General features: G+C 36.2%; 2 protein-coding genes and 1 long non-coding RNA gene across 13 annotated transcripts in view; 1 reads left to right on the forward strand and 2 right to left on the reverse strand.

The window, feature by feature from the left end:
* Nucleotides 1-631, reverse strand: part of SLC35D2 (solute carrier family 35 member D2) — a 54,813-nt gene extending 54,182 nt beyond the window's left edge. For 4 of the 11 annotated variants that reach the window (XM_078153008.1, XM_078153007.1, XM_020971690.2 and 1 more), the window contains exon 1: nt 1-627. In XM_078153008.1, the coding sequence (XP_078009134.1) occupies nt 1-153 (153 nt within the window). In that variant the 5' untranslated portion in view covers nt 154-627. The other 7 variants (XM_078153011.1, XM_078153009.1, XM_020971686.2 and 4 more) reach the window with 5 other exon arrangements.
* Nucleotides 346-3,997, forward strand: LOC144456885 (uncharacterized). The gene is made up of 2 exons (XR_013486083.1): nt 346-433; nt 2,502-3,997. It is a non-coding gene; the product is annotated as an uncharacterized LOC144456885 (long non-coding RNA).
* The window catches only part of ZNF367 (zinc finger protein 367), a 26,645-nt gene continuing 8,851 nt past the window's right edge, over nt 3,447-21,240 (reverse strand). The window contains exons 2-5 of the mRNA XM_020971684.2: nt 15,978-16,128; nt 11,535-11,654; nt 10,749-10,887; nt 3,447-5,812 (exon numbers count right to left, since the gene is read on the reverse strand). Of these exons, the coding sequence (XP_020827343.1) occupies nt 5,590-5,812; nt 10,749-10,887; nt 11,535-11,654; nt 15,978-16,128 (633 nt within the window). The 3' untranslated portion in view covers nt 3,447-5,589. The remainder of the gene's footprint in view (nt 5,813-10,748; nt 10,888-11,534; nt 11,655-15,977; nt 16,129-21,240) is intronic.

Raw genomic sequence — 21,240 nt, forward strand, 5'->3', positions numbered from 1 at the left:
CTGTAAGTGGTCAGCACCGTCTTGTTTACCAGAACTATAAAAAAAGAGCAGGTCCCGTAGAAGAGGGCGGACAGTAGCTTGACCAGCTGCGAGTGCACGGCGGAGGTAGGCTCCCCCTCCTTCGCCTTGGAGGCTGGAGGCATCTTTCTTCATGGGCCCCAACGCTCGCCGGCCTGACTGAGACGGGAGAGCGCAGAGCAGCCCTGCCGGAGCCTGCTCCCGAGACGCGGCCACATGCCGGAGGCGGCAGCAGGCGGCCAAGGGGAACCGACCCAGCTAGGAATCCCAGAGGCTCCAGTTCCGTCTCCGCCTCCTATCTGCGGAGGGGGTGTTACGAGCAAAACAGGAAGAGGGACGCAGAGAGAGGACTGTAGTTCCCCTCCCTCTCTGCCAACAGCAGAAGCAGCAGCAGCAGCAGCTCAACTGCCCAGGGGTGAGAAGGGTGGTCTTGCCTTACATCCCCAGGCTACCAGGTTGAATTCCTGTCCCTTCAAAACGCCCCTCTTCTATCACCTTCCAGGCCAGGATCTCCAGCTTCCCTCCGAAGTGGGGTTAGGTGGGGTGGCTGGGGTGGGCAGGTGGTATAAGGGTGCCATCTCCGAAGCCAGCGCCCCTCCTCACCCCGCCCCTGGAGTGGAGGTGGAGTCAGTTTTTAGAAGCAAAAACCTAGAACCCGCGTGAGTGCTCAATCGTTGGGGAGTGGCTGAACAAATTGTGGTACATGAATGTAATGAAACGTTAGGGGTGGGCTATAAGCCTGGGCAAGTCACTTCATGTCAGCGCACGCACTGAAAGGAGCCATCCTGTCCTTTTCTATATCTCACACATAAAACTATAGAGGAGGAGGGGTTTCCCATAAAATGGAAGGGGTTCAGCTCTGACGCCACAGTGAGCCCAAATTCACTGTAGGTCTGGGATAAGAGTGGGGAAACCTTCGGCCTAGAGGCCACATGTGGCTCTCTAGGTCCCCAAGTTCGGCCCTTTTACTGAATCTGAACTTCACAGAACAAATCCCCTTAATAAAAGGATTTGTTCGGTAAAACTAGGACTCAGTCAAAAGGCCACACTTAAGGACCTAGAGGGCAACAATGTGGCCTGGAGGCCGAAGGTTCCCCACCCTCGGACTAGAAGAAAGCTGTCCCTCGAGGGAGGGAGGTTAGCCATCTCGAGGGTTTCTCTCTGATTCCTTAGGCACCCCAATCCTGAGTGAAACTCTGAAGAAACTCTTTTAAAACAAAATTTAGCTTTGGCTCATATCTAGGTTCTCCCTAAAAAAGAGATTCACAGGATCCCTTCGGGAAAACGTACTCAATTTTCAAAATGTGTCAGGTAAAGGTTGTTTATTTCCTTCACCATAAAAGAAATCCTTAAAACACAAAAGACTCAAACTCACAGAACAGATATTTAAAAGACAAAGCAATAATCCATCACACCTATTATACTCTCCCAGAAAGGTAAAGACAATTTTGTGGGATTGTTAAATATGTCACTTTGATTCTAGATCTGTACTTTCTGAGCACCCCACAAGGTCTAGATCTCTTGGTCAGTCAGGGTATAGTTTGGGCTTTCTTGGTCTTGCAGGTTCAGGATGATACTGCTGGTGGTGACCTCTTTGGAACAGCAATGTAGCTGCAGAAGTACCTCCCTATGGGCAGCTGCACCTCCTTATGGTTGGCTACCACTTCCTGTAATGTGTAGCATCTCCCAAACTCACAAGGCAGTCGCCTAAGCTACAAAGTCTACTCTCAGCATTGAAAATGGCAGATCAGTACTCAGGGAAGAAACACAAAATCAGCAGAAGATATCCAGAGACTTGGGCTCAGTTAGGAAAGCACATATGCTCACTCAATGTACTTGTAAAAGCTGCCAGTGATGCTGAGGGGTGGGAGTGGGGAGACAGAGGCAAGAGGGAGATTCCCCTTCCTCCCTTTCTGAAAGCCAAGAAAGAGCTATCAAAGAGAAGGAGGGAGAGAAGAAGAGAGAGAGGAAGAGGAAGGAGGAAGGAAGGAAGGAAGGAAGGAAGGAAGGAAGGAAGGAAGGAAGGAAGGAAGGCCTTTACAGCTATTCTTATACCCTGCTGAGAAGGGCAGTTTTCATCTTCAGCACAACCCCAATCTGGGGGACCAAGGACCCAATCAGAAATTACTGTGTGGTGCCTATTCTTCAGAAACATGCCTGAGAATACTCTCACCAAAAGGGGCACAGCTCTGAGAAATGCCCTAGTCACTAGTGGACTGGGGCATAGTCCACCCTTACCACATCTATATCTGTAGTTTTTTATCAAGTATCTTGTAGCTCTAAGTGCCTCCTTTCTTTTCTTGTGGAGGAGCTAAGACAGCTGCAAGTGCCACTTGGAAGAGTTGCATTTCTTTCCTTTGGTGATTAGTCTATGTAGTTTCTCCAAAAATGCTAGACTATAAAAACATGTATCCAACAACCATTTATTAGATCTGAAAGGAAACTTAGAGGTCAACTAATCTAACCTCTCTCTCATTTTACAGAGGAGGAAAAAAAGAAGTCCAGAGGATGGAAAGGAGCTATCCACAGTCACAGTTAGTGGCAAAGCTGGGATGTATTAAGGTTTTGTGTGCTTCTGGGAAATTTTCCCTTCATCAAAGGTGATTTGGGTTTTTGGGTCACTCTCAATTGGCCTAAGATCTCCAAATGCATTGTCTACTTCTCCTCTAGATTGGGGCATCTGTTGTGGCAAGAGGTCTGAACTCTTTGGGGAGCAAGTTGTACCTACGGAAAAAAAGACAATGTTTTTGGAGTCTGAGTCCCCGGGTCCGTATTCCTACTCTGCCACCTCTGACTCATCTATGATATGTGATCCTGGGCCAGTCTCTTAATATCTGGGTGCCTGCAATAAGTAATATCTTAGTTGCCTGGGTAACAAGTTATAATTTATGGATGACCAGGAAGGAAAATAAGATAAAAGGAAAATAAGATAAAGAATCTGTAAACTTTTGAGAGGGCCAAAAAAGGGTAAATACAGTGTGTATTTTTCTGGTCTTTTCTAAAAGTATATAGTTGAGCAGTTTCAAACTTTTATCCATTTGGCTTTCTAAATCAACTTTATCGATAACTTTCAAGCATTGGGAGAATAGTTGTAATGCAGTAAACAAAATTTAGTTGAACAGTTTTAATAATGAACCATAGGGAAACCTACCTAGCAAAAACTAGATAAGAATGGCCATATACTTTAAAGTGAAAATGAATTTTTATTCAAACATCTATTAAAATTACAGCATATTTTTATGCTGTTAACTCATGCTAAAATAAACTTTGCCATGTGAAGCATAAAAAAACTTCAAAACTTTTTTAATGTAAACCATATTTTAAAACAAAAAGCAGACTTAATACACTTCCAATTTTAGACTTCAATTTAATATTGTGCCAAAGAATATAGCTTATATCAAAAAAGGAAGATTTTAATGTTACTGTAGTCAAGTGCTTAAAATAATTTATTAAATTGTTCCAATTATACAATTAAAATATGGTTGCCAATAAACTATTCAAATTAGCAAGAACTGATTGGAGAAACTATAGAACAAAAAAGTTTAATTTTGAAGGCTTTAAATGTTATTTCCTATGCAACGTCAGATACCGGCACTAGGGTTTAAATTGTTATTACCCATGCTCTGCCAGATAAATGTATTATGGCTTAAATGTCCCAAGATAAACAAGAGTGTTGCTCTTCAGTTCTTTTAAAACTAATTCTTAATTGGCCAATTTTAATTGTTTACTTTGAGGGGGAAATTCCAGAGGTAACATTTGAGACAACAATCTTCATGACTTAGATGACACACTCTCTCTTATTACTGTTTAGATTAAGTGCTCCAACAAGTTAAAATTCTATGTATCAGATTACAAACAAAATTCTCATATCATTACAAATATAAATTCTCTATTACAAAAACCCCCACAACCTCAAGATTGGCAATCTACTGTACAGAGGAATTACATTTTCAAAGTATGTCCTCATCATAAACATTATTCGCTAGTATCATAACTCTTTTTGTATTCTTTAGCTGCATGTCTTGACAATTAAATGCATCCCCTTCCCCATGGCCACATGTCAGGATGTCTGTGTACTGCAACACACTGGGATTTTTGGAAAAAGAAGCCTAAAATGTTTAAACTACAGTTGCAAGATATCATTTCAATTAAGAAAAAAAAAGCTGAAATAGCCCAACTTTATCTATTATTCTGATGCTTACTCTGTTAACCAATTAAAGCAATCTACAAATTATGGTGCTATACTTGTTAGTCACTGCTTAAAACAAAAGCCAAAATGATCAAACGTAACACAAGAGATGGACTGCTTAGCTTTTGTTTTTTCTCTTTATGCTTAAGTATATTAAATGATGTTTCATAGCCTAATCTATTTGGGGAAAAGGCATAAAACCACTACATAATTTTAATACACTTGCAGTAGTGATTATCTCCAGAAGCCTACTTATTTGAGTAATTAATATTTTTCTGCAGTGTTTAAATGGTAGCTAAATTTAGTGAACACAAGATAACTTGGCATGTTATTCTGAAGTAAAGCAATAAGGTGACTTGATGCACTGAAAATGTAAATATGGAGGCTTCTATTTACTAATATCTCTAAATAAGCAGTACAATTAACATTTAGTGTTTGCTAACAGATCTAAAATAGTTCACTATAAATCAAAATAACCCTGTAAATATTCCCTTTTATTAACAAAAGCCAAGTGCCAAATCTCATTACAGGGCCTGTAATATGAAAAAATATTACCAATTGTTATCACATCACCTAGACTTTGCAAGACTAATCATTCAGTTTTAGCAAATGAGAATTCTGGTAATGTGCAAAAGTTCCCAATTTCACAAGTGCTTTTCAGGCCTAGAAATTTGACTGAGTTCTAAAGCCCCAGACAAATAAAGTCAGACTGATTTTGTTTTTACAGTGAAGATCCTGAACTGTTAATCCCATCCCCTCAAATAACTAGCTGTTTCCTAGCACATAAATTAGAACACTTTTTTTCAAAATGGCCCAATTTCTCTGCTCCCATTAGGCATACTATCTTTCAATTAAAAATATATCTTACACGTATATAAGTATACATATGCACATATATGTACATATATGTGCATATATTAATGTACTCTCTTGCCTGTTTCACTGTTTACAGTATTTTTAAAATACTAATATACATTTTTAATGTTTTGATAAATAATCTATTTTGACCTTCTTTGGCTATGTGTACCATTCTCTTCCTTAGACAAGTGTCATACTTGGAAAGTGCTTTTTGTGAGAACTGCTTCAAATGAATGCATTAAACTTGCAAAATCTAGCTTCCCATACTACGTAGTTTTTAACACTGCACTATGCAGTCCCATATTTACAAAATACTTTAAAACTTTACATCTAATTCATTTTCATACAAAAAAAAGTGCAATTCTCTCTTACCCCATGTTCTGGGGCAATAACATTCTTCATAAATTTCTACAGAATAGCAGCCTATGATAAGCAAATTAAGGTGCTTAGCTTATGCCCAAGGATCTACTTGTTAAGTAAGCTGGGCAGTACATTTTGTACATTGAAAGATTGAAGTTCTCATGCTACTGACGAAGCGGTGCTCCAGTCAGGTTTGCGAGCTCTATGAGAGCAAGAGCTCCATGCAGGCGTTCCCGCTGCTCTTGAAGGAGTCGGCGAGCCCCATTTTTCTCATCATCCTCTTCATCAGACTGAATGTATTCCAAGGGATCTTGCTGTTCTTGATCTGCTTTCTGAATGGGCTTTCCTTTCAAAGTCGGGGTGCGCTGTTCTCTTGTTTCCCAATACCTTAAAAAATGAGGATACATTGATTTCGTAGTATCCCTTCAAGTTGTATTATTTATACTAAACATACTTAAATTATCAATATTCATTCATTCCACACATTTGATGCCTACTACAAGCAAAGCATGGTTCTAGGCACTCTCATACGAGGACTGGCTTTTTTTTTTAAATCTCTCTTGTATCCCTAATACTGAGCACAGTACTTGATAGTAGGCACTAATGTCTATTGACTGACATATAAGTTACAGTATCTTTGTCCACTAGGTTTCAATCTATGTTATGAGTAACAAAATATGACATATGCACAAATAAATAGAGAAATATATTATAAATGCTATGAGTGAATTTAGTGTTATGTGTTTAATGGAAAGAACTCCTGGCTGAGATGATTCACCCCATAAACTCATCAGCCATTTATTAAATGGCTACTAGGTGTAAAGTCACTGTTATCCCTCTGGGATATAAAGAGTTAATTAAGATATGGTGTCTATACTCCAGAAGCTTAAAATGTAGCTGTATAAGAAAGGTATCATGGAAGTGGCATATCAGCTACATTTGAAGGATAACCAGGATATTGACCAGCAAAGGTTAGTAAAAAAATTCTAATAAGGCTATATTTAGAAGACAGTGAGCAGATCAATCTGACTAAAGCAGGGGATATTTTAGGGAATTAGTAGATAACACTGAAAAGGTTGATCTTAATATCTTGCAGCTAAAAGCAGTGTAAGAGATCTAGTCCACCACCTTTACAGTTGAGGAAACTCAGCTCTCAAGAGGGGTAAAGTGGCTTGCCTAACAATTGCCTAACTGGGACTAGAACCCAGTCTCCTAATTCCTACTTCAGTTATCTTGACCAGATAAGTCTAGACTAGAGACTAAATTGTCATCATTGTAGAGAACTCTAAATATCAAGCTATGGAGTTTAGACTACATTCAATAAGCAAAGAAGAGACCATGAAGGTTTCTGAGGTCTGTGGCACAATCAAAATAATTTATTGGAAAAGTTTGACGTGTAAATGCCTATTTTTTTGGTCTGGTCCTGTGATTCCTTTAAAAAAATTCCCTTCTGCATTCTGCATATGAGCACCAGCTCTGTAATGTAGTATTTTAGAGTTGGGATACTGAGAGGTTAAATCAATATCCAGGGTCATATAGCCAATATGGAATAAGAAGAACTTGAACCCATGCCTTCTTTACTAAAGGCCAATTCTTCAATATGTCACATTGCCTCTCCTCAAAAAAGTTTACAGTCTCCCAAATAACAATGGCACCCTGTCCCCTTGCTCATGTTGAGTGTTTCTCTTATATAATGTTCTCAGTCCTGCTAATTGCTCGGGAAGGAGGAAAAAAGATCAAATTTTAAAAAACAAGTTTTCTATGTTTTGTATTTCTATCCCTCACACCAATCTTAAGAAATAAGCATATCAAGACTACATTGATATTGGCGGACGTGTAATGCCTGCCGAGGGGAGGCCAAGACTGGTGGATCTCATGGGTTCATGACATCTGAGGCACAGTGGCTAAAGCCAATCAGACATCCAGATTAAGTCTGACACTAATATGATGAACTCCTGGGAGTAGAGAAGGTGGGCACCAAGTTGCCTAAAGAGGGGCAAGCTGACCCACATCAGAAAGGGTTTGTCAAAGTTCCTGTGCCAATTAGTGGTGAGATTGGGCCCATGAGTGGCTGCTGAACTTCTAACTTGGGCAAGATAGGGAGACCCAGTCTCCAAAAAATCCACCAAAATTCTACTGAAATAAAGGACTAAACTGCTCTCAGTCTAGAATGATGAGCCAAATCACGTAAGATAAAATGGAGATAACTACAAAGTCCTACAGAAAAGATCGACTTTTCGGGGCAGCTAGGTGGCAGTGGATAGAGCACCGGCCCTGGATTGAGGAGGACCTGAGTTCAAATCCAGCCTCAGACATATAACACTTGCTAGCTGTGTGACCTTGGGCAAGTCACTTAACCCCATTGCCTAGCCAAAAAAAAAAAGATAGATTTTTCAAGTACAGTTATCCCTTCCACATGGTGACTTTCCCCATCATAGTTTCGATAAATCAAGGGTCAAGATAAGAAATTAAATGGGAATTTTGGGGGAATTTTGTGAAAGCTGCAGACAACACTCAAAGGCCAGCAGATGACACAGAAGTTTAGAAACTCAGAAATGCATAAAATATATGTATAGTATATATAATATGAACATAGTTTATCTTTTAATACCATAATAATTCAGACTTTTTCTCTGGAACCATAGAAGGGCCAAAAAATTTTACATGGATTTTCCAGATTGTGGAAATGCCATACTCCTAATCCCTGACATAGGGAAGGGATAACTGTATCAGGCAGAGAGGAAGGGCAGTTACATATCAAAATGTATAGAGCACTAGCCCTAGAGTCAGGAGGATTTGAGTTCAAATCAGCCTCAGACACTTATTAGCTATCTGACTCCAGGCAAGTCACTTAATCCCAACTGCCTCCAAAAAGGCAGAGGTGGGTTAGACAAAATGAAAAAATAATAGGAATATTAGAGCACTTCAGGTTCAATGTATCAATGGAGCAATTTGGGAGCCAATAAAAGTTTGTGTAACCTTGGTTGGACAAAAAGAAACATATTGATTCTGTTCACTGTGTTTTAGAAAATACATTGGGGGCAGCTAGGTGGTACAGTGGATAAAGCTCCGGCCTTGGAGTCAGGAGGGCCTGAGTTCAAATCCATCCTGGGACACATGACACTTATTAGCTGTGTGACCCGGGCAAGTCAATTAATCCCAATTGCCTCACCAAAAAAAAAAAAAGAAAGAAAGAAAGGAAAAAGAAAAGACATTGAAAAATTGGAAAGCATCTAGGATGGTGACCAGGATAATTAGGAATCTCAGGATCATGTTTTATCCTCATATTCCTACACTGGTTAATGGAACAAAGGAAGTTTAAACTAAAAAAGGTGAGGTGGGGAAAAAGAAAATGTCTGCAAATACTTTAAAGTTTGTACTGTGGAAGAGTTATTAGACTTGTTCTTATTGGGATCAGAAAGCAGTAGTAGGAAGTGAGTAGAAGCTAATCAAAAGTAGAATAAGCTGCCTCAGGAAGGAGTTTCTTCCTCTTAATGGTCTTAAAGTAAAAGCTAGAAGACCACTTCTTAGAGATGTTACAAAGGGAATTCTTGGAAGGTATGACTTGGACAAAATGACCACTGGGGTCCCTTTCAACTCTTTAATTCAAAAGAGGTGATAGAATGCTATGAAATTACCACTCATTTCTCAAACTTTCTATTACCTTAAAATTTCTGATAACAAAGCATAACAATTTGAAAAGTCAACATAAAATTCTTAAAGGTAAAAATTATTGATGAGTTAGTGATATGAAGGGTACACACCTAATCTCTGAAGATGACACCTTAAGGGCAACTACCATAGCACTCTACCATAAAATATCAATTAATGACACCATCAGAAACATGTGACTTTTTTTAGATGTTCTAAATAAAAAGGTACATACATTTAGATCCAAAAATGTTGTTTGTAATCTTTAATTTGCCAGAGAATCAAAAGAGTTTCTCCCTTACTAGGGAGGATATTAATCTTCTAATAGCATATAAGCATCAGAGTACTTTTTGCTATAAATTAAGTTCTGATAATGTGTGGTTCAAGTTTAACATTAGTTAGACACCAAAGGGAAAAAGTGTGTTATCATTACTGTAGAAAGAAAACTAAATTTGGAGTCACAGGACCTAAGTTTGAATCCTATATCTGCCACTTACTACCTCTGTGTGTACTTGAGCAAGTCACTTATCTTGTTCTGAGACTTAGTTTTCTCAGCTATAAAATTGGAGGTAGAGGGGGGTGGTGGGTGGGATTAGATAACCTCTAATGTCTTTTCCAGCACCAGAGTTATGCTCTGATGAACATTTATGCTATTCAAAATCCTACATAAAAAAAAACCTTTTCATATTATGTTAATAACTGATTATATTTCAGGTAACTTAAATGGCATTCAGAATCTTACTCAAGTATACTTCCCTAGCTAGAAGATGAAGCCTTACATGTCAGTATTTTTATATCTCATTTATTATTTTGAATCTTATAAACTTTAATGTCCAACAGTAATATGATACATTAAACTTGCTTTACAATTATTAAACTTAAATAAAAAGAATCTTGAAGCATGCAATTTCATAACTTTTTCAGTCATTTCCTCCAAGACTCCATCATGTGTCTCTGTCCATTACCATAGAGTTGAAGTTGGTATGTACTCTGTTCTGCTTTTATTATTTCACATTATTTCATAAAGAACCTTTGGAGATCATATTTGTTTTACTTATGTAATTTCACTAAAGTACTACATTATATTAATGTATAACAATGTATTTAATCATTTGCCCTATTGGTGGGCATTTAATTAGCTTCAGTTTTCTGCAATTACAAATAATGCTGTTAATAAACATCTTTAAACAGTTCTTTTTCAGTAACATACTCAAAGTATATTTCCAAGAATAGAATTGTATAATATCTAGTACATATTGCTGTTTTTCAAATATATGTAGATGTTTTCACAGCTGATGAAATACAAATTCATTTAAGCATTACTGAATTCATAGGAATCTTTTGTCATCATAAATTTTCTCAATCAGTGGATACCAATGGTGTTATCATGTATTATTATTGTTTTTATTATCATGTAAGATGTTCTGTGAAATTTTTTGACACATACAAAAAAGTTGTGAACCACTGTTCTAAAGCATGAATTTTGTTACTGCTACTTTAAATATAAAAATATTTCTGGTGACTTTTAGAATCTTGTTTCAGGAGACCCCCTCCACCCAATAGTCTACCTCTTTTCATCATAAATTGAAATTCTGCACCTTTGCCTCTGGCTTTTGTTCTTTTACTATACAGCTTAGTGTAAACTGTGTACACTGAATTTTAGATAACTTACTTTGCTAGCCACTCAGCCACAGCCTTGTTGTCAGCAGTCTGATTTTTACTTAGTCCATCAGTTGGTTCTTCTCTCTTCAGCCTTGCATAAGGATGCTTAGGACAATGGCGATTTGCATGTGTAAATCGACTTAAGCATCCTTAAAAAAAACAAGTTTGAGGGAAAAGTTATCAGAACCAGAGTTATATAAATTAAAATTCTAAGGAATGATAAGAAAAAGAAATCTGTTAACACCCTTTTTTGTCAGAATTTTCCTATATCAGGTACTACAAAATTTAGTATTAAAAAGAACACTGAACTTGTCATCAGGAAGACCTGCTTTCAAATTCAGCCAACACTTATAGGTTGTATAATATGGAAAAGCTACTTACCCCAGTTTCCTTACCTGTAAAATGTAGATAATAAAACTTATACTATATAACTCACAAGGTTGTTATACAGACCATAATAAATAACACTTACACGAAAGTGCTTTGAAAATTTAATGTTCTACCTAAATATCAGCTATGATTATTATTCTAATCACCTACAACTGAACATAGCACCACCACTTTAAAAAATAAGAATGAGCTTAATTTTAAATATTTTAAAACTAAACATTCCACAGAAAATATGCATGTATCAAAGCAATAAAAGCAAGATGTCTTCGATAAATCTAACTCTAAAGACTACAAAAAAGTACATTCTTTTAAGTGAGAAATGTTTTAAACGTTAACTCACATTACATGTAATCATACCCACCCCCACGAACATTCTACCAGTTTAAGATCTAAGAACATAACATACCATTTTCAGAACAAACAAAAGGCTTTTCTCCTGTGTGGAGACGTTGATGTGTTTTGAGCTGTCCACTTTGAACAAAGGCTTTCCCACAGTCTGGGTAGTCACACAAATAAGGCCTTTCACCTACAAAACAAAGAGAACTTTCAAACAAATAATTGAATCCAGGATAAATAAGTATAAACAATAACAAACATGACTCTTCTCAGCCCAAGTGGACACCAGAAACAGAAGTACAAAGGATTCACTTTAGAAATGTCAGGTAGCTACCTATGAACACAGCAATGTTTTTATTAGGGCTTAATCTTCAAATCACCAAGACTTAAAATCTTGAGACATCTTTTCTTTATACTCCATTCCCTATATCTGTCAGTCATCACATTCTCTTGAATCTTCCTAATGCATTTTTTCTCTATCCATACCTTCTCCATCCACATTGCCGTCACCCTTGTCTACATCCTCATTATCTCATTACAGCAATGCCATTATTTCTGTGCCTCCTTTCACTCTCTTCTCAAACTCATCTTGTATAACCATGCCAGAAAAATGTTCCTATACCACCAGTCTTATATGCCCTGAATATCCAAACCTACTCTTTTTCCTGAGTTCTAATCCCACACATCTCCAACTGCCTATTGGACATTGCCATCTGGATATCCCATAGGAATCTCAAACTTTCCAACACAAAAATAATTCTTGTTCATCCTCTTTCCCCACTCCTTACGCTCCGCCACCCCCTGCCTTGAACCGAGCTTGCCCTTCCTCCAAAAAAGAAATTTGTTTTCTACTGAGGGCATCATCATCTCAAAACCTTAGAGTCATCTTTAACTGTTTTCTCTCCTTCAAACCTTCTATCCAATTAGTTGTAGATTCTACCATCCCACCTCACATCTCTCACCTTCTCTCCACCAACAACTTGTATCACACAAGTTAATGCTTTCAGTGTTTTCAGTTAATGTCTTAGTCTTACCTCCTTAACTATATTGTAAACCCTTGAAGGCAAAGATGCTATCATTTACTTCTTTTTTATTGCCCACAGTATTTACAATTGTTGTTACATAGTAGATATTCCATAAATACTTAGTATTTGAGTGTACTAATATAATTCCAAAAAGAGTAATGTGTAGATGGAATAGTGTAACAAATAAAACATTGGTACTTTCATTCTGTTTCATTGGACAGATACATTTTTTAAAAAAAATCTTAAGTTGTCATTAATACCTCTAAAAAACTTTAAAGAGTAAATCCTTTTTCCTATAGACCGTACATGTTAATAATGATAATAAGATTATATGGAGATGTTCAAATTATCAAGAGAACAACCTCTTCATAAATCGGTCTTATCTATTTAACAAAACACATTCTCCAAGAGAAAAGTGTGGTATAGTGAAATACGAAGTGGATTTGGACTTAGGACATGGATAAGTCCTGGCTCCATTACTTCACCATCTACTAGCTATGTGACTAAGTAAGTTACTTAACCTATCTAAGCTTTCCACATCTATAAAATTAAAATGGTAATATTTGTACTACCTATTTCATAGGATTATTATGTAAAAAAATGCTTTGTAAGCTATAAATGTAAATATGATTATCACAAAAGAATGAATTTAGCTTACTTTGATTTTTGTGTGTGCCTCAAAAAGAATGACTATTCATTTTAAAATATGATGTGACTGGCCTTTTAATTAGTGTTTTGGGGCAACCAGGTGGCGCAGTGGATAGAGCACAGGCCCTAGAGTCAGGAGGAGCTGAGTTCAAATATGGTGTCAGACCAGACACTTGACACTAGCTGTGTGACCCTGCGCAAGTCACTTAACCCCAATTGCCTAGCCCCCCCCCAAAAAAAATCAGTGATGTTTAACTGGAAAGTACTTGTATTGAATCCTTTAAGAAGCTGGTTTGGCTAAAACCACTCACAGTTCCTGGCCTAAAGAAACTTTCCTTCTATTAAAGAAAAAATGTTGTACAATATAAGAAGATACAAAAGATATACAAACACTTACAGCTAACATTTATACAGGCTTTAAGGTTTGCAAAGTACTTTACATGTATTATCTGATAAAAAAAAGCCCCTACCCCTATGTAGGTTCCATTATTATCCCTGTTTTATAGATGATGAAACTGAGGCCAAAAAAAGTTATAAGTAACAAACCCAAAGTCTTATAACTAGAAAGTGTCTAAGGTAGGACTTGAACCCAAGTCTTCCTGACTGCAAATTCAACATTCTATCCACTACTCCATACTAGCTGTAAATAAATGATTTGATAGAGGAGGCACTAGCAGCCAGTGGTAAACAGGAAAGATGTCATGTAGAAGGTAGCGTTGGTGCTTAGCTTTAAAGGAAGCTAGGGATTCCAAGAAATAGAGGTGAAAGAAGGACATAATAGATGATAACCTATGCAAAAACAGAAAGAGAATGTCCTAAGTAATGAAGAGTAAGAAGGCCAGTTTGGCTGACCCATTGAGCACATGAAGGGAATTAATGTATAGTAAGGCTGGAGAAGTAAGCTGAAGCCAGGTTGTAAAAAGTTTTAAATGACAAACCAAAGAGTCTATATTCAATCCTAGAGGTAACAGGAAGTCATTGTAATTTTACTGAGGGCAGCAACATGTTCAGACTTGTATTTTAGGAGTATTATTTTGGCAGTTCTGTGGAAGACGGCCTGGAAGGAGAGAGTTGAAAAACAGAAGATTATTGAAATAGCCCAGGTGAGAGGTGATAAGGCCCAGAACTAGGATGGTGGCCATGTAAGTAGACAGAAGAGGATGGATACAAAAGAAGTAAAAGTAGAATCAATAAAATGGTACCTGAGGTGACAGAAAGTAAGAAGTCCAGGATGACTCCACTGTCACAAATCTGCATGACTAGAATGATGGTGACTGACAAAAATAGGGGAATTGGAGCAAGAGGTAGGTTTGGGGGAGAATATATGGATATGTGAAATTTAAAGGTCCAGTAGGCAATTGCTGAAAAGAAACTATATAGCTCAAAAGAGAAACTAGAGTTTAATATATACATCTGGGAGTCATTTTGCTTAGAGCTTATAACTGATCCATAGAAATTGATGAGTTCAACAAGAGAAGAGAAAGTATAGAGATAAATGAGGGTACATAACACTTCAGGGTACACCCACTGTTAGAGGATAAGGTATGAATGACAACCCAATAATGAAGACAGGTAACAAAGAATAAGAAAGGTATGAGAAGAACAAAGAGACTGCAACATGACAAAAACCCAAAGAGACTCCTCAGGAGGACAGGGTGGTCAAAAGCTGCCAAGAAGTTAAATAGGATGAGAATTTAGAAAAGGTTTGGCACCTAAAAGTTCACTGGTATGCTTGGAATGTGCAGTTTCAGTTAAGCAATAAAATCAGAAATCAGAATAGAAGCATTTGAGATATCAGTGAGTGGAGGAGTAGAAATCATAACTTCTATTTTTAAAAAAAATTTATGGCCTGGATTAGAGATAAGTAAGTGTATTCAAGTAATATTTTTAATTTTGACCTGCAACTGAGAAATAAGATATACAGGCAAAGGAGTATAGAAATCTAACCTGCCCTACAGGAAAATAGAAGAGGAAGAGGACTAGGGGAGGGAGTGATAGAAGGGAGGGCAGAATGGAGGAATTGGGGTAGGGGGAAGGAAGAGATGGGGGAAAAAGTTTGGAACTCAAAATCTTGTGGAAGTGAACACTGAAAACTAAAAATAAATAAATTAATGATAGAATAAAAAAATACTTTTAAATTTTGAACCTACAAATTGACCTACAGCAAATGAATCCTTTCTTGGAGCACTGATAGATCTTTAACATGTTTTCAGAAAGCCTGTTCAAATTGTCATCCATTTTCATATTTTGTTTACAAATAAATAATTCACTGCAACAAGAATAAACAGATGAATTTAACAGAGTATTGCAATATATGTTGTTTGAGTTACATAACAGTTTAATGTTTGTACAATATCTATCAAACTGCCCTGAATTAGCAATATAAGTCACATATTCCCAGGGTTTAGGAACCATTCTCCTCCTACCTCCACAAATGAGTCTTTCTCTACTCCCATACTTGTAAAAGCTTTGCATTTTTTGGTCTGGATATGTGGTTTTGCTGGTGAAGGGAACCTCCTGTACAGATTGGCAACAACTTCTCTATAGTTTATAAATCTTAAAATGAATTGCCGAGGGGAAATGAGAGATTATATCACTTACCCATGGTCATATAGCTAATATGTATCACAGAGAAGACCTGAATTCAGGTCTTCCTGATTCCAAGACTGGCCCTCTAGTCATTTGAAAATACTGCCCTTCACTTGATATACCAATATATTAGGATGGTAATAAATACAGGAAATATGTATTTTTCAATAAAAAGTATATTCATATGCCTAAAAATTTTTTAAGGATTTCAGGTAAAGTATATTTACTGCTCTACAAACTGCTCTACATACCAGTATGAGTCCTTTTGTGTGCCTGTAGAGACTTTTCCCTTGGAAATACTCTATTACAGATGTTACAACGGATTCTGCTAGAAGAATGTTCTCCCTCATTTATTAAATCCCGGACAGTATCTGCTCTGGGTCGACCACGTCTGATCCCATCCTGCATTTAGAAGGGGGAATAAGAAGAAAATCCTGTTAAACATTATTTTATGCAACTTATATGGAATCGCTTAGCATAAAGCCAATACTCCTCCCCATCTCCCACAAAAGAAAAAGCATTAGGCATTAAATTGTTACATGTAATGCTGCAATGACAAACACTTAAACCAAACTGCAATATCATAAAACAATATCAACAAATAGTTAGCTCAAATGCCAAGTTTGGTTAAAGCTCAAAGCTACTAAAAATCAGTTAATAGGAATATATCATTTTCAGGGGCAGCTACATGGAGCAGTATATAGAGCACTGGCCCTAGAGTCAGGAGCAGCTGAGTTCAAATCCAGCCTCAGACATTTGATACTTGCTAGCTGTGTGACTCTGGGCAAGTCACTTAACCCCAATTGCTTTGCCAGAGAGAGAGAGAGAGAGAGAGAGAAGGAATATATAATTTTCCTATGAGAAAGGATTTTGGAATAAAATTTTCTTTCCAATGGATTTCAATTATCTATTTAATCCTAGGACAACCACATTGACTGTATGTTTGATTACTAACTGATTCTATCCACAACAATCCATGAAAAGCTTTTAAAAGCCTAGATGAGTATCTTTTTTCATATAATAATTCACAAATAGGCAATATCTACAGTCTTTTAAATAGGGATAATTTATTAACAGTGGGGGTTAAGTTGACAATATAAATCATTACCAATTGCTCTTGGAAAGGGCAGAGAAAACATCAACTCATTGTATATACCCAGCTTCCCTACTAGACAATTTATATAAATGGAACATAGGTGGTTTGGTAGAAGAAGTAAACATATTTTAAAATTATTTATCTTTAACATTAAAAAAATTTGAATTCCAAATCTCTCCATCACTCAACCCCTCCCCCACTCATTAAGGCAAGCAATAAATCACCTATGCATGTGAAATCATACGAAACATACTTCTATATTAGCCATGTTGAAACAAAAAAAGAATAAGAAAAATTTTAAAAGTGAAAAGATTTAGTTTGCACTCAGTTCATCAGTTCTCTCTCTGGAGGTGAACAATATTTTTCATAATGATTCCTTTAGAATCGGCTTTGATCACTGTACTGATCAGAATAGCTAAGCCCTGCACAATTGATCATCATTACAATATTGCTGTCACTGTGTACAATGTTTCCTGGTTCTTCTCACTTCGTTCTGTATCTATTCATATAAGTCTTCCAAGGTTTTTCTGAAATGATCCCTCCCAACAATTTTTTTTATAGCAAAATAGCATACCATCACAATCATAGATCACAACTTGTTCAGCCATTCCCCAACTGACAAACATGCTTTCCATTGCCAATTCTTTGCCACCCCCCAAAAAAAAGAGCTGCTATAAATATTTTTGTACACATAGGCCTTTTCCTTTTGCTTTGGTCTCTTTGGGATCCAGATGTAATAGCAATATTTCTGGGTCCAAAGATATGCACAGTTTTATAGTCCCTTTGGTATAGTTCTAAATTGTTCTCCAGAATGGTTGGACTAGTTCACAATGACATCGAAAATGCATTAGTGTCCCTATTTTTCCACATCCTTTCCAACATTTTTCATTTACCTTTCTATCATATTAGCCAATCTGATAGCTTTGGATTTTAATTTCTTTCAATTTGCAGAATTGTTTTAATTTGTATTTGTGATTTAGAGCTTTTTTTTTCATGAGTACAGAAAGTTTTGATTTCTTCTGCTGAAAATTGCCTGTTCATATCCTTTAACCATTTATCATTTGGGGGGTAGCTCTTATTTTTATAACTTTGGCTCAGTTCCCTATATATTTGAGAAATGAGGCCTTTATCAGAGAAACTTAATGTAAAGATTTTCCCCAGTTTCCTGTTTTCCTTCTAATTTTGGCTGCATTGGTTTTACTTGTGCAAAAATTTTAGTTCCATGTAATCAAAATTATCCATTATACTTTCTGTGATCCCCTCTTTGGTTTGATCACAAACCCCTCCATAGATCTGACAGGCCAAATTTTCCATGTTCCCCCAAATTGTTTATGCTATCACCCTATATATCTAAATAATGTACCCACTGTGACCTTATCTTGGCATACCATGTGAAATGTTTGTCTATGCCTACTTTCTGCCAAACTTCTTTCCAGTTTTCCCAGCACTTTTTGTCAAATGATGAGTTCTTACCCTAAAAGTTTGGATCTTTGGGATTATTGAACACTAGATTACTATGGCATTGACTATTGTACACTGTGTGCCTAATCCATTCCACTGATCTACCACTTTATTTCTTAGCCAGTACCAAAGTGTGTTTTGATTACCACTTTGTAATATAGATTGAAATCTGATCTTGTTAGGCTTCCTTCCCATTTCTCATTGATTTGCTTGATATTGTGACTTTTTGTCATTCCAGACGAATTGTTATTTTTTCAAGATGTACAAAATAATTCTTTGGTAGTTTTATTGGTATAGCATTGAATAAGTAATTAATTTTGGTAGAATCGTCATTTTTATTATATTGGCTCAGCCTACTCATGAGCAATTAACATTTCAACAATTGCTTAGATCTGTTTTTATTTGTGTGAAGGGTTTTGTAATTGTGGTCATCTAGTCTGTGGGTTTGTCTCAGCAGGTAGACTCCCCAAGTATTTTATATTATCTGTAGTTATTTTAAATGGTATTTCTCTTTCTATCTGCTCCTGCTGGATTGTGTTGGTAATATATAGAGATGCTGATGGTTTATGTGGGTTTATTTTATATCCTGCAACTGTGGTAAGGTTCATTGTTTCAATTATTTTTAGCTGATTCCCTAGGACTCTTTAAGTATGCACAATCATATCATCTGAAAAGTGACAGTGTTTTTCTTATTGCCTATTCTTGTTCTTTCTATTTCTTTTTCTTGTCTCATTCCTATAACTAGCATTTCTAGTACAATACTGAATAATAGGAGTGATACTGGACATCCTTGCTTCATCCTTAATCTTACTGGGAAGGCTTCTAGATTATCTGCATTACAGATAATACTTGCTAATGGTTTTAGATAGATACCATTTATCATTTTAAGAAAAGCTCCATGTGCTCCTTTGCTTTTTAGTATTTTTAATAGGAATGGGTATTATGTTTTGTCAAGAACTTTCTGCATCTATTGGGGTAATAGTGATTTTTGTTGGTTTTGTTATTGTTATTGTCAATTATGATTATACTTTATTTAATATCGAACCAGTCCTGCATTCCTGATATAAATCCCATTTGGTCATAGTGTATGATCTTTGTGATATATTGCTGTAATCTCCTTGCCAATATTTTATTTTGATTTTTGTATCAATATCAATCAATATTTTGTATCAATTAGGGAAATTGGCCTACTTTTATTTCTCTGTTCTTTGTGTCATAGAGGAAACTTGGTAGGACTCCTTCTTTACCTATTTTTCTAAATAGTTTATATAGTATTAAAATCATTCTTTAAATGTTTGGTAGAATTTACTAGTAAATCCACTTGGTCCTAGGGATTTTTCTTATGGATTGTTCAATATCTTTTTCTAAGATAGGGTTATTAAAATATTCTATTTCCCTTCCTGTTAATCTGGGTAATTTTTATTTTTGTATATATTCATCCATTTCACTCAGATTGTTAGTTTCATTGGCATATAATTGAGCAAAATAATTCCTAATAATCTCTTTAATTTTATCTTCATTGGTGGTGCATTCTCCTTTTTTTCATTTTCAATACTGCTAACTTGGTATTTTTTCTTTTTTTTAAATCAAATTCACTAACCTTTTACCTATTTCATTAGTTTATAAAACCAGTTCCTAGTTATATGTACTAGTTTAATATTTTTTCTTACTTTCAATTTTATTAATCTCTCCTTTGATTTTCAGGATTCCATTGTGTGTTGAATTGGGGATTTTAAATTTGTTCTTCTAGGTTTTTTTTAACTGCATTCCCAATTCATTGATCTGCTCTTTTTCATTGATATAAGCATTGAGAAATTTAAATTTTCCCTAAGCACTGCTTTGGCTGCATCCCACAAATTTTGGTATGTTGTCTCACTGTCATTGTCTTTAACAAAATTGTTGTTTGTATGAGTTGTTCTTTGACCTACTCATTCTTTAGGATTAAATTACTTAGTTTCTAATTATTTTTTAATCTGTGCTTCCAAGGCCTTTTATTTAATGTAATTTTTGTTGCATTAGAGTCCCAAAGGGGTGCATTAGATATTCCTGCTTTTCTGCATTTGTTTGTGAGGTTTTTAAAGCCTTAATACATGGTCAACTTTTGTAACGGTACCATATACAGCTGAAAAAAAGGTATATTCCTTTCTACTCCCATTTAATTTTCTCCAGACGTCTACCTCTAACTTTTGTAAAAAATTCTACTCATCTCCTTAACTTTGTCATCATTTATTTTACTGTTGGATTTATCTAATTCTGAAGGGGGAAAGTTGAGGTCTCCACTAGTATAGTTTTATTATCTATTTCCTTTTATAACTCATTAAACTTTTCCTTTAAGATTTTAGGTGCTATGCCATTTGGTACATATATATTTAGTGTTTATATTATTTCATTGTCTGTGGTACCTTTTAGCAAAATATAGTTTCCTTTATTATCTCTCTTCATTTGGTCTATTTTTGCTTTTGCTTTGTCTGAAATCATGATTGCCACCCCTGACTTTACCTCAGCTAAAGCATAACAGATTCTGCTCTAGCCCCTTATTTTAAGTGTGCATATCTTTCTCTTTCAAGTGTGTTTCTTGTAAATAACATATTGTTGGATTCTGGTTTCTATTCCATTCTGCTATCTGCTTCCATCTTATGGGTGAGTTAATCCCATTCATATTCAGAATTATGATTACTATGTATTTCCCTCCTCCTATTTTCTTCTATTTATCCTTCCCATCTTTTTTTCACCATGTCCCTCCCCAAAAATCTATATTGCTTCTGATCACTGCCTCTTTTAGTCTGCCTTCCTGTTTATCACTCCCCCACCTGAAAGTGTACTTATATTCTTTCTCTTTGAATCAATTCCAATCTGAGGTTCAAACATTAACCACCATTTCCCACCTATTGTAAAAGTCCTTCCTCTTTTATGTGAGATAATATCCCTTGTTTTCCCTATCCCTTCTCCCTTCTCCC

Source organism: Phascolarctos cinereus, unplaced genomic scaffold (assembly GCF_003287225.1).
Source record: "Phascolarctos cinereus isolate Bilbo 61053 unplaced genomic scaffold, phaCin_HiC Scaffold_4;HRSCAF=312, whole genome shotgun sequence".
NCBI lineage: Eukaryota > Metazoa > Chordata > Mammalia > Diprotodontia > Phascolarctidae > Phascolarctos > Phascolarctos cinereus.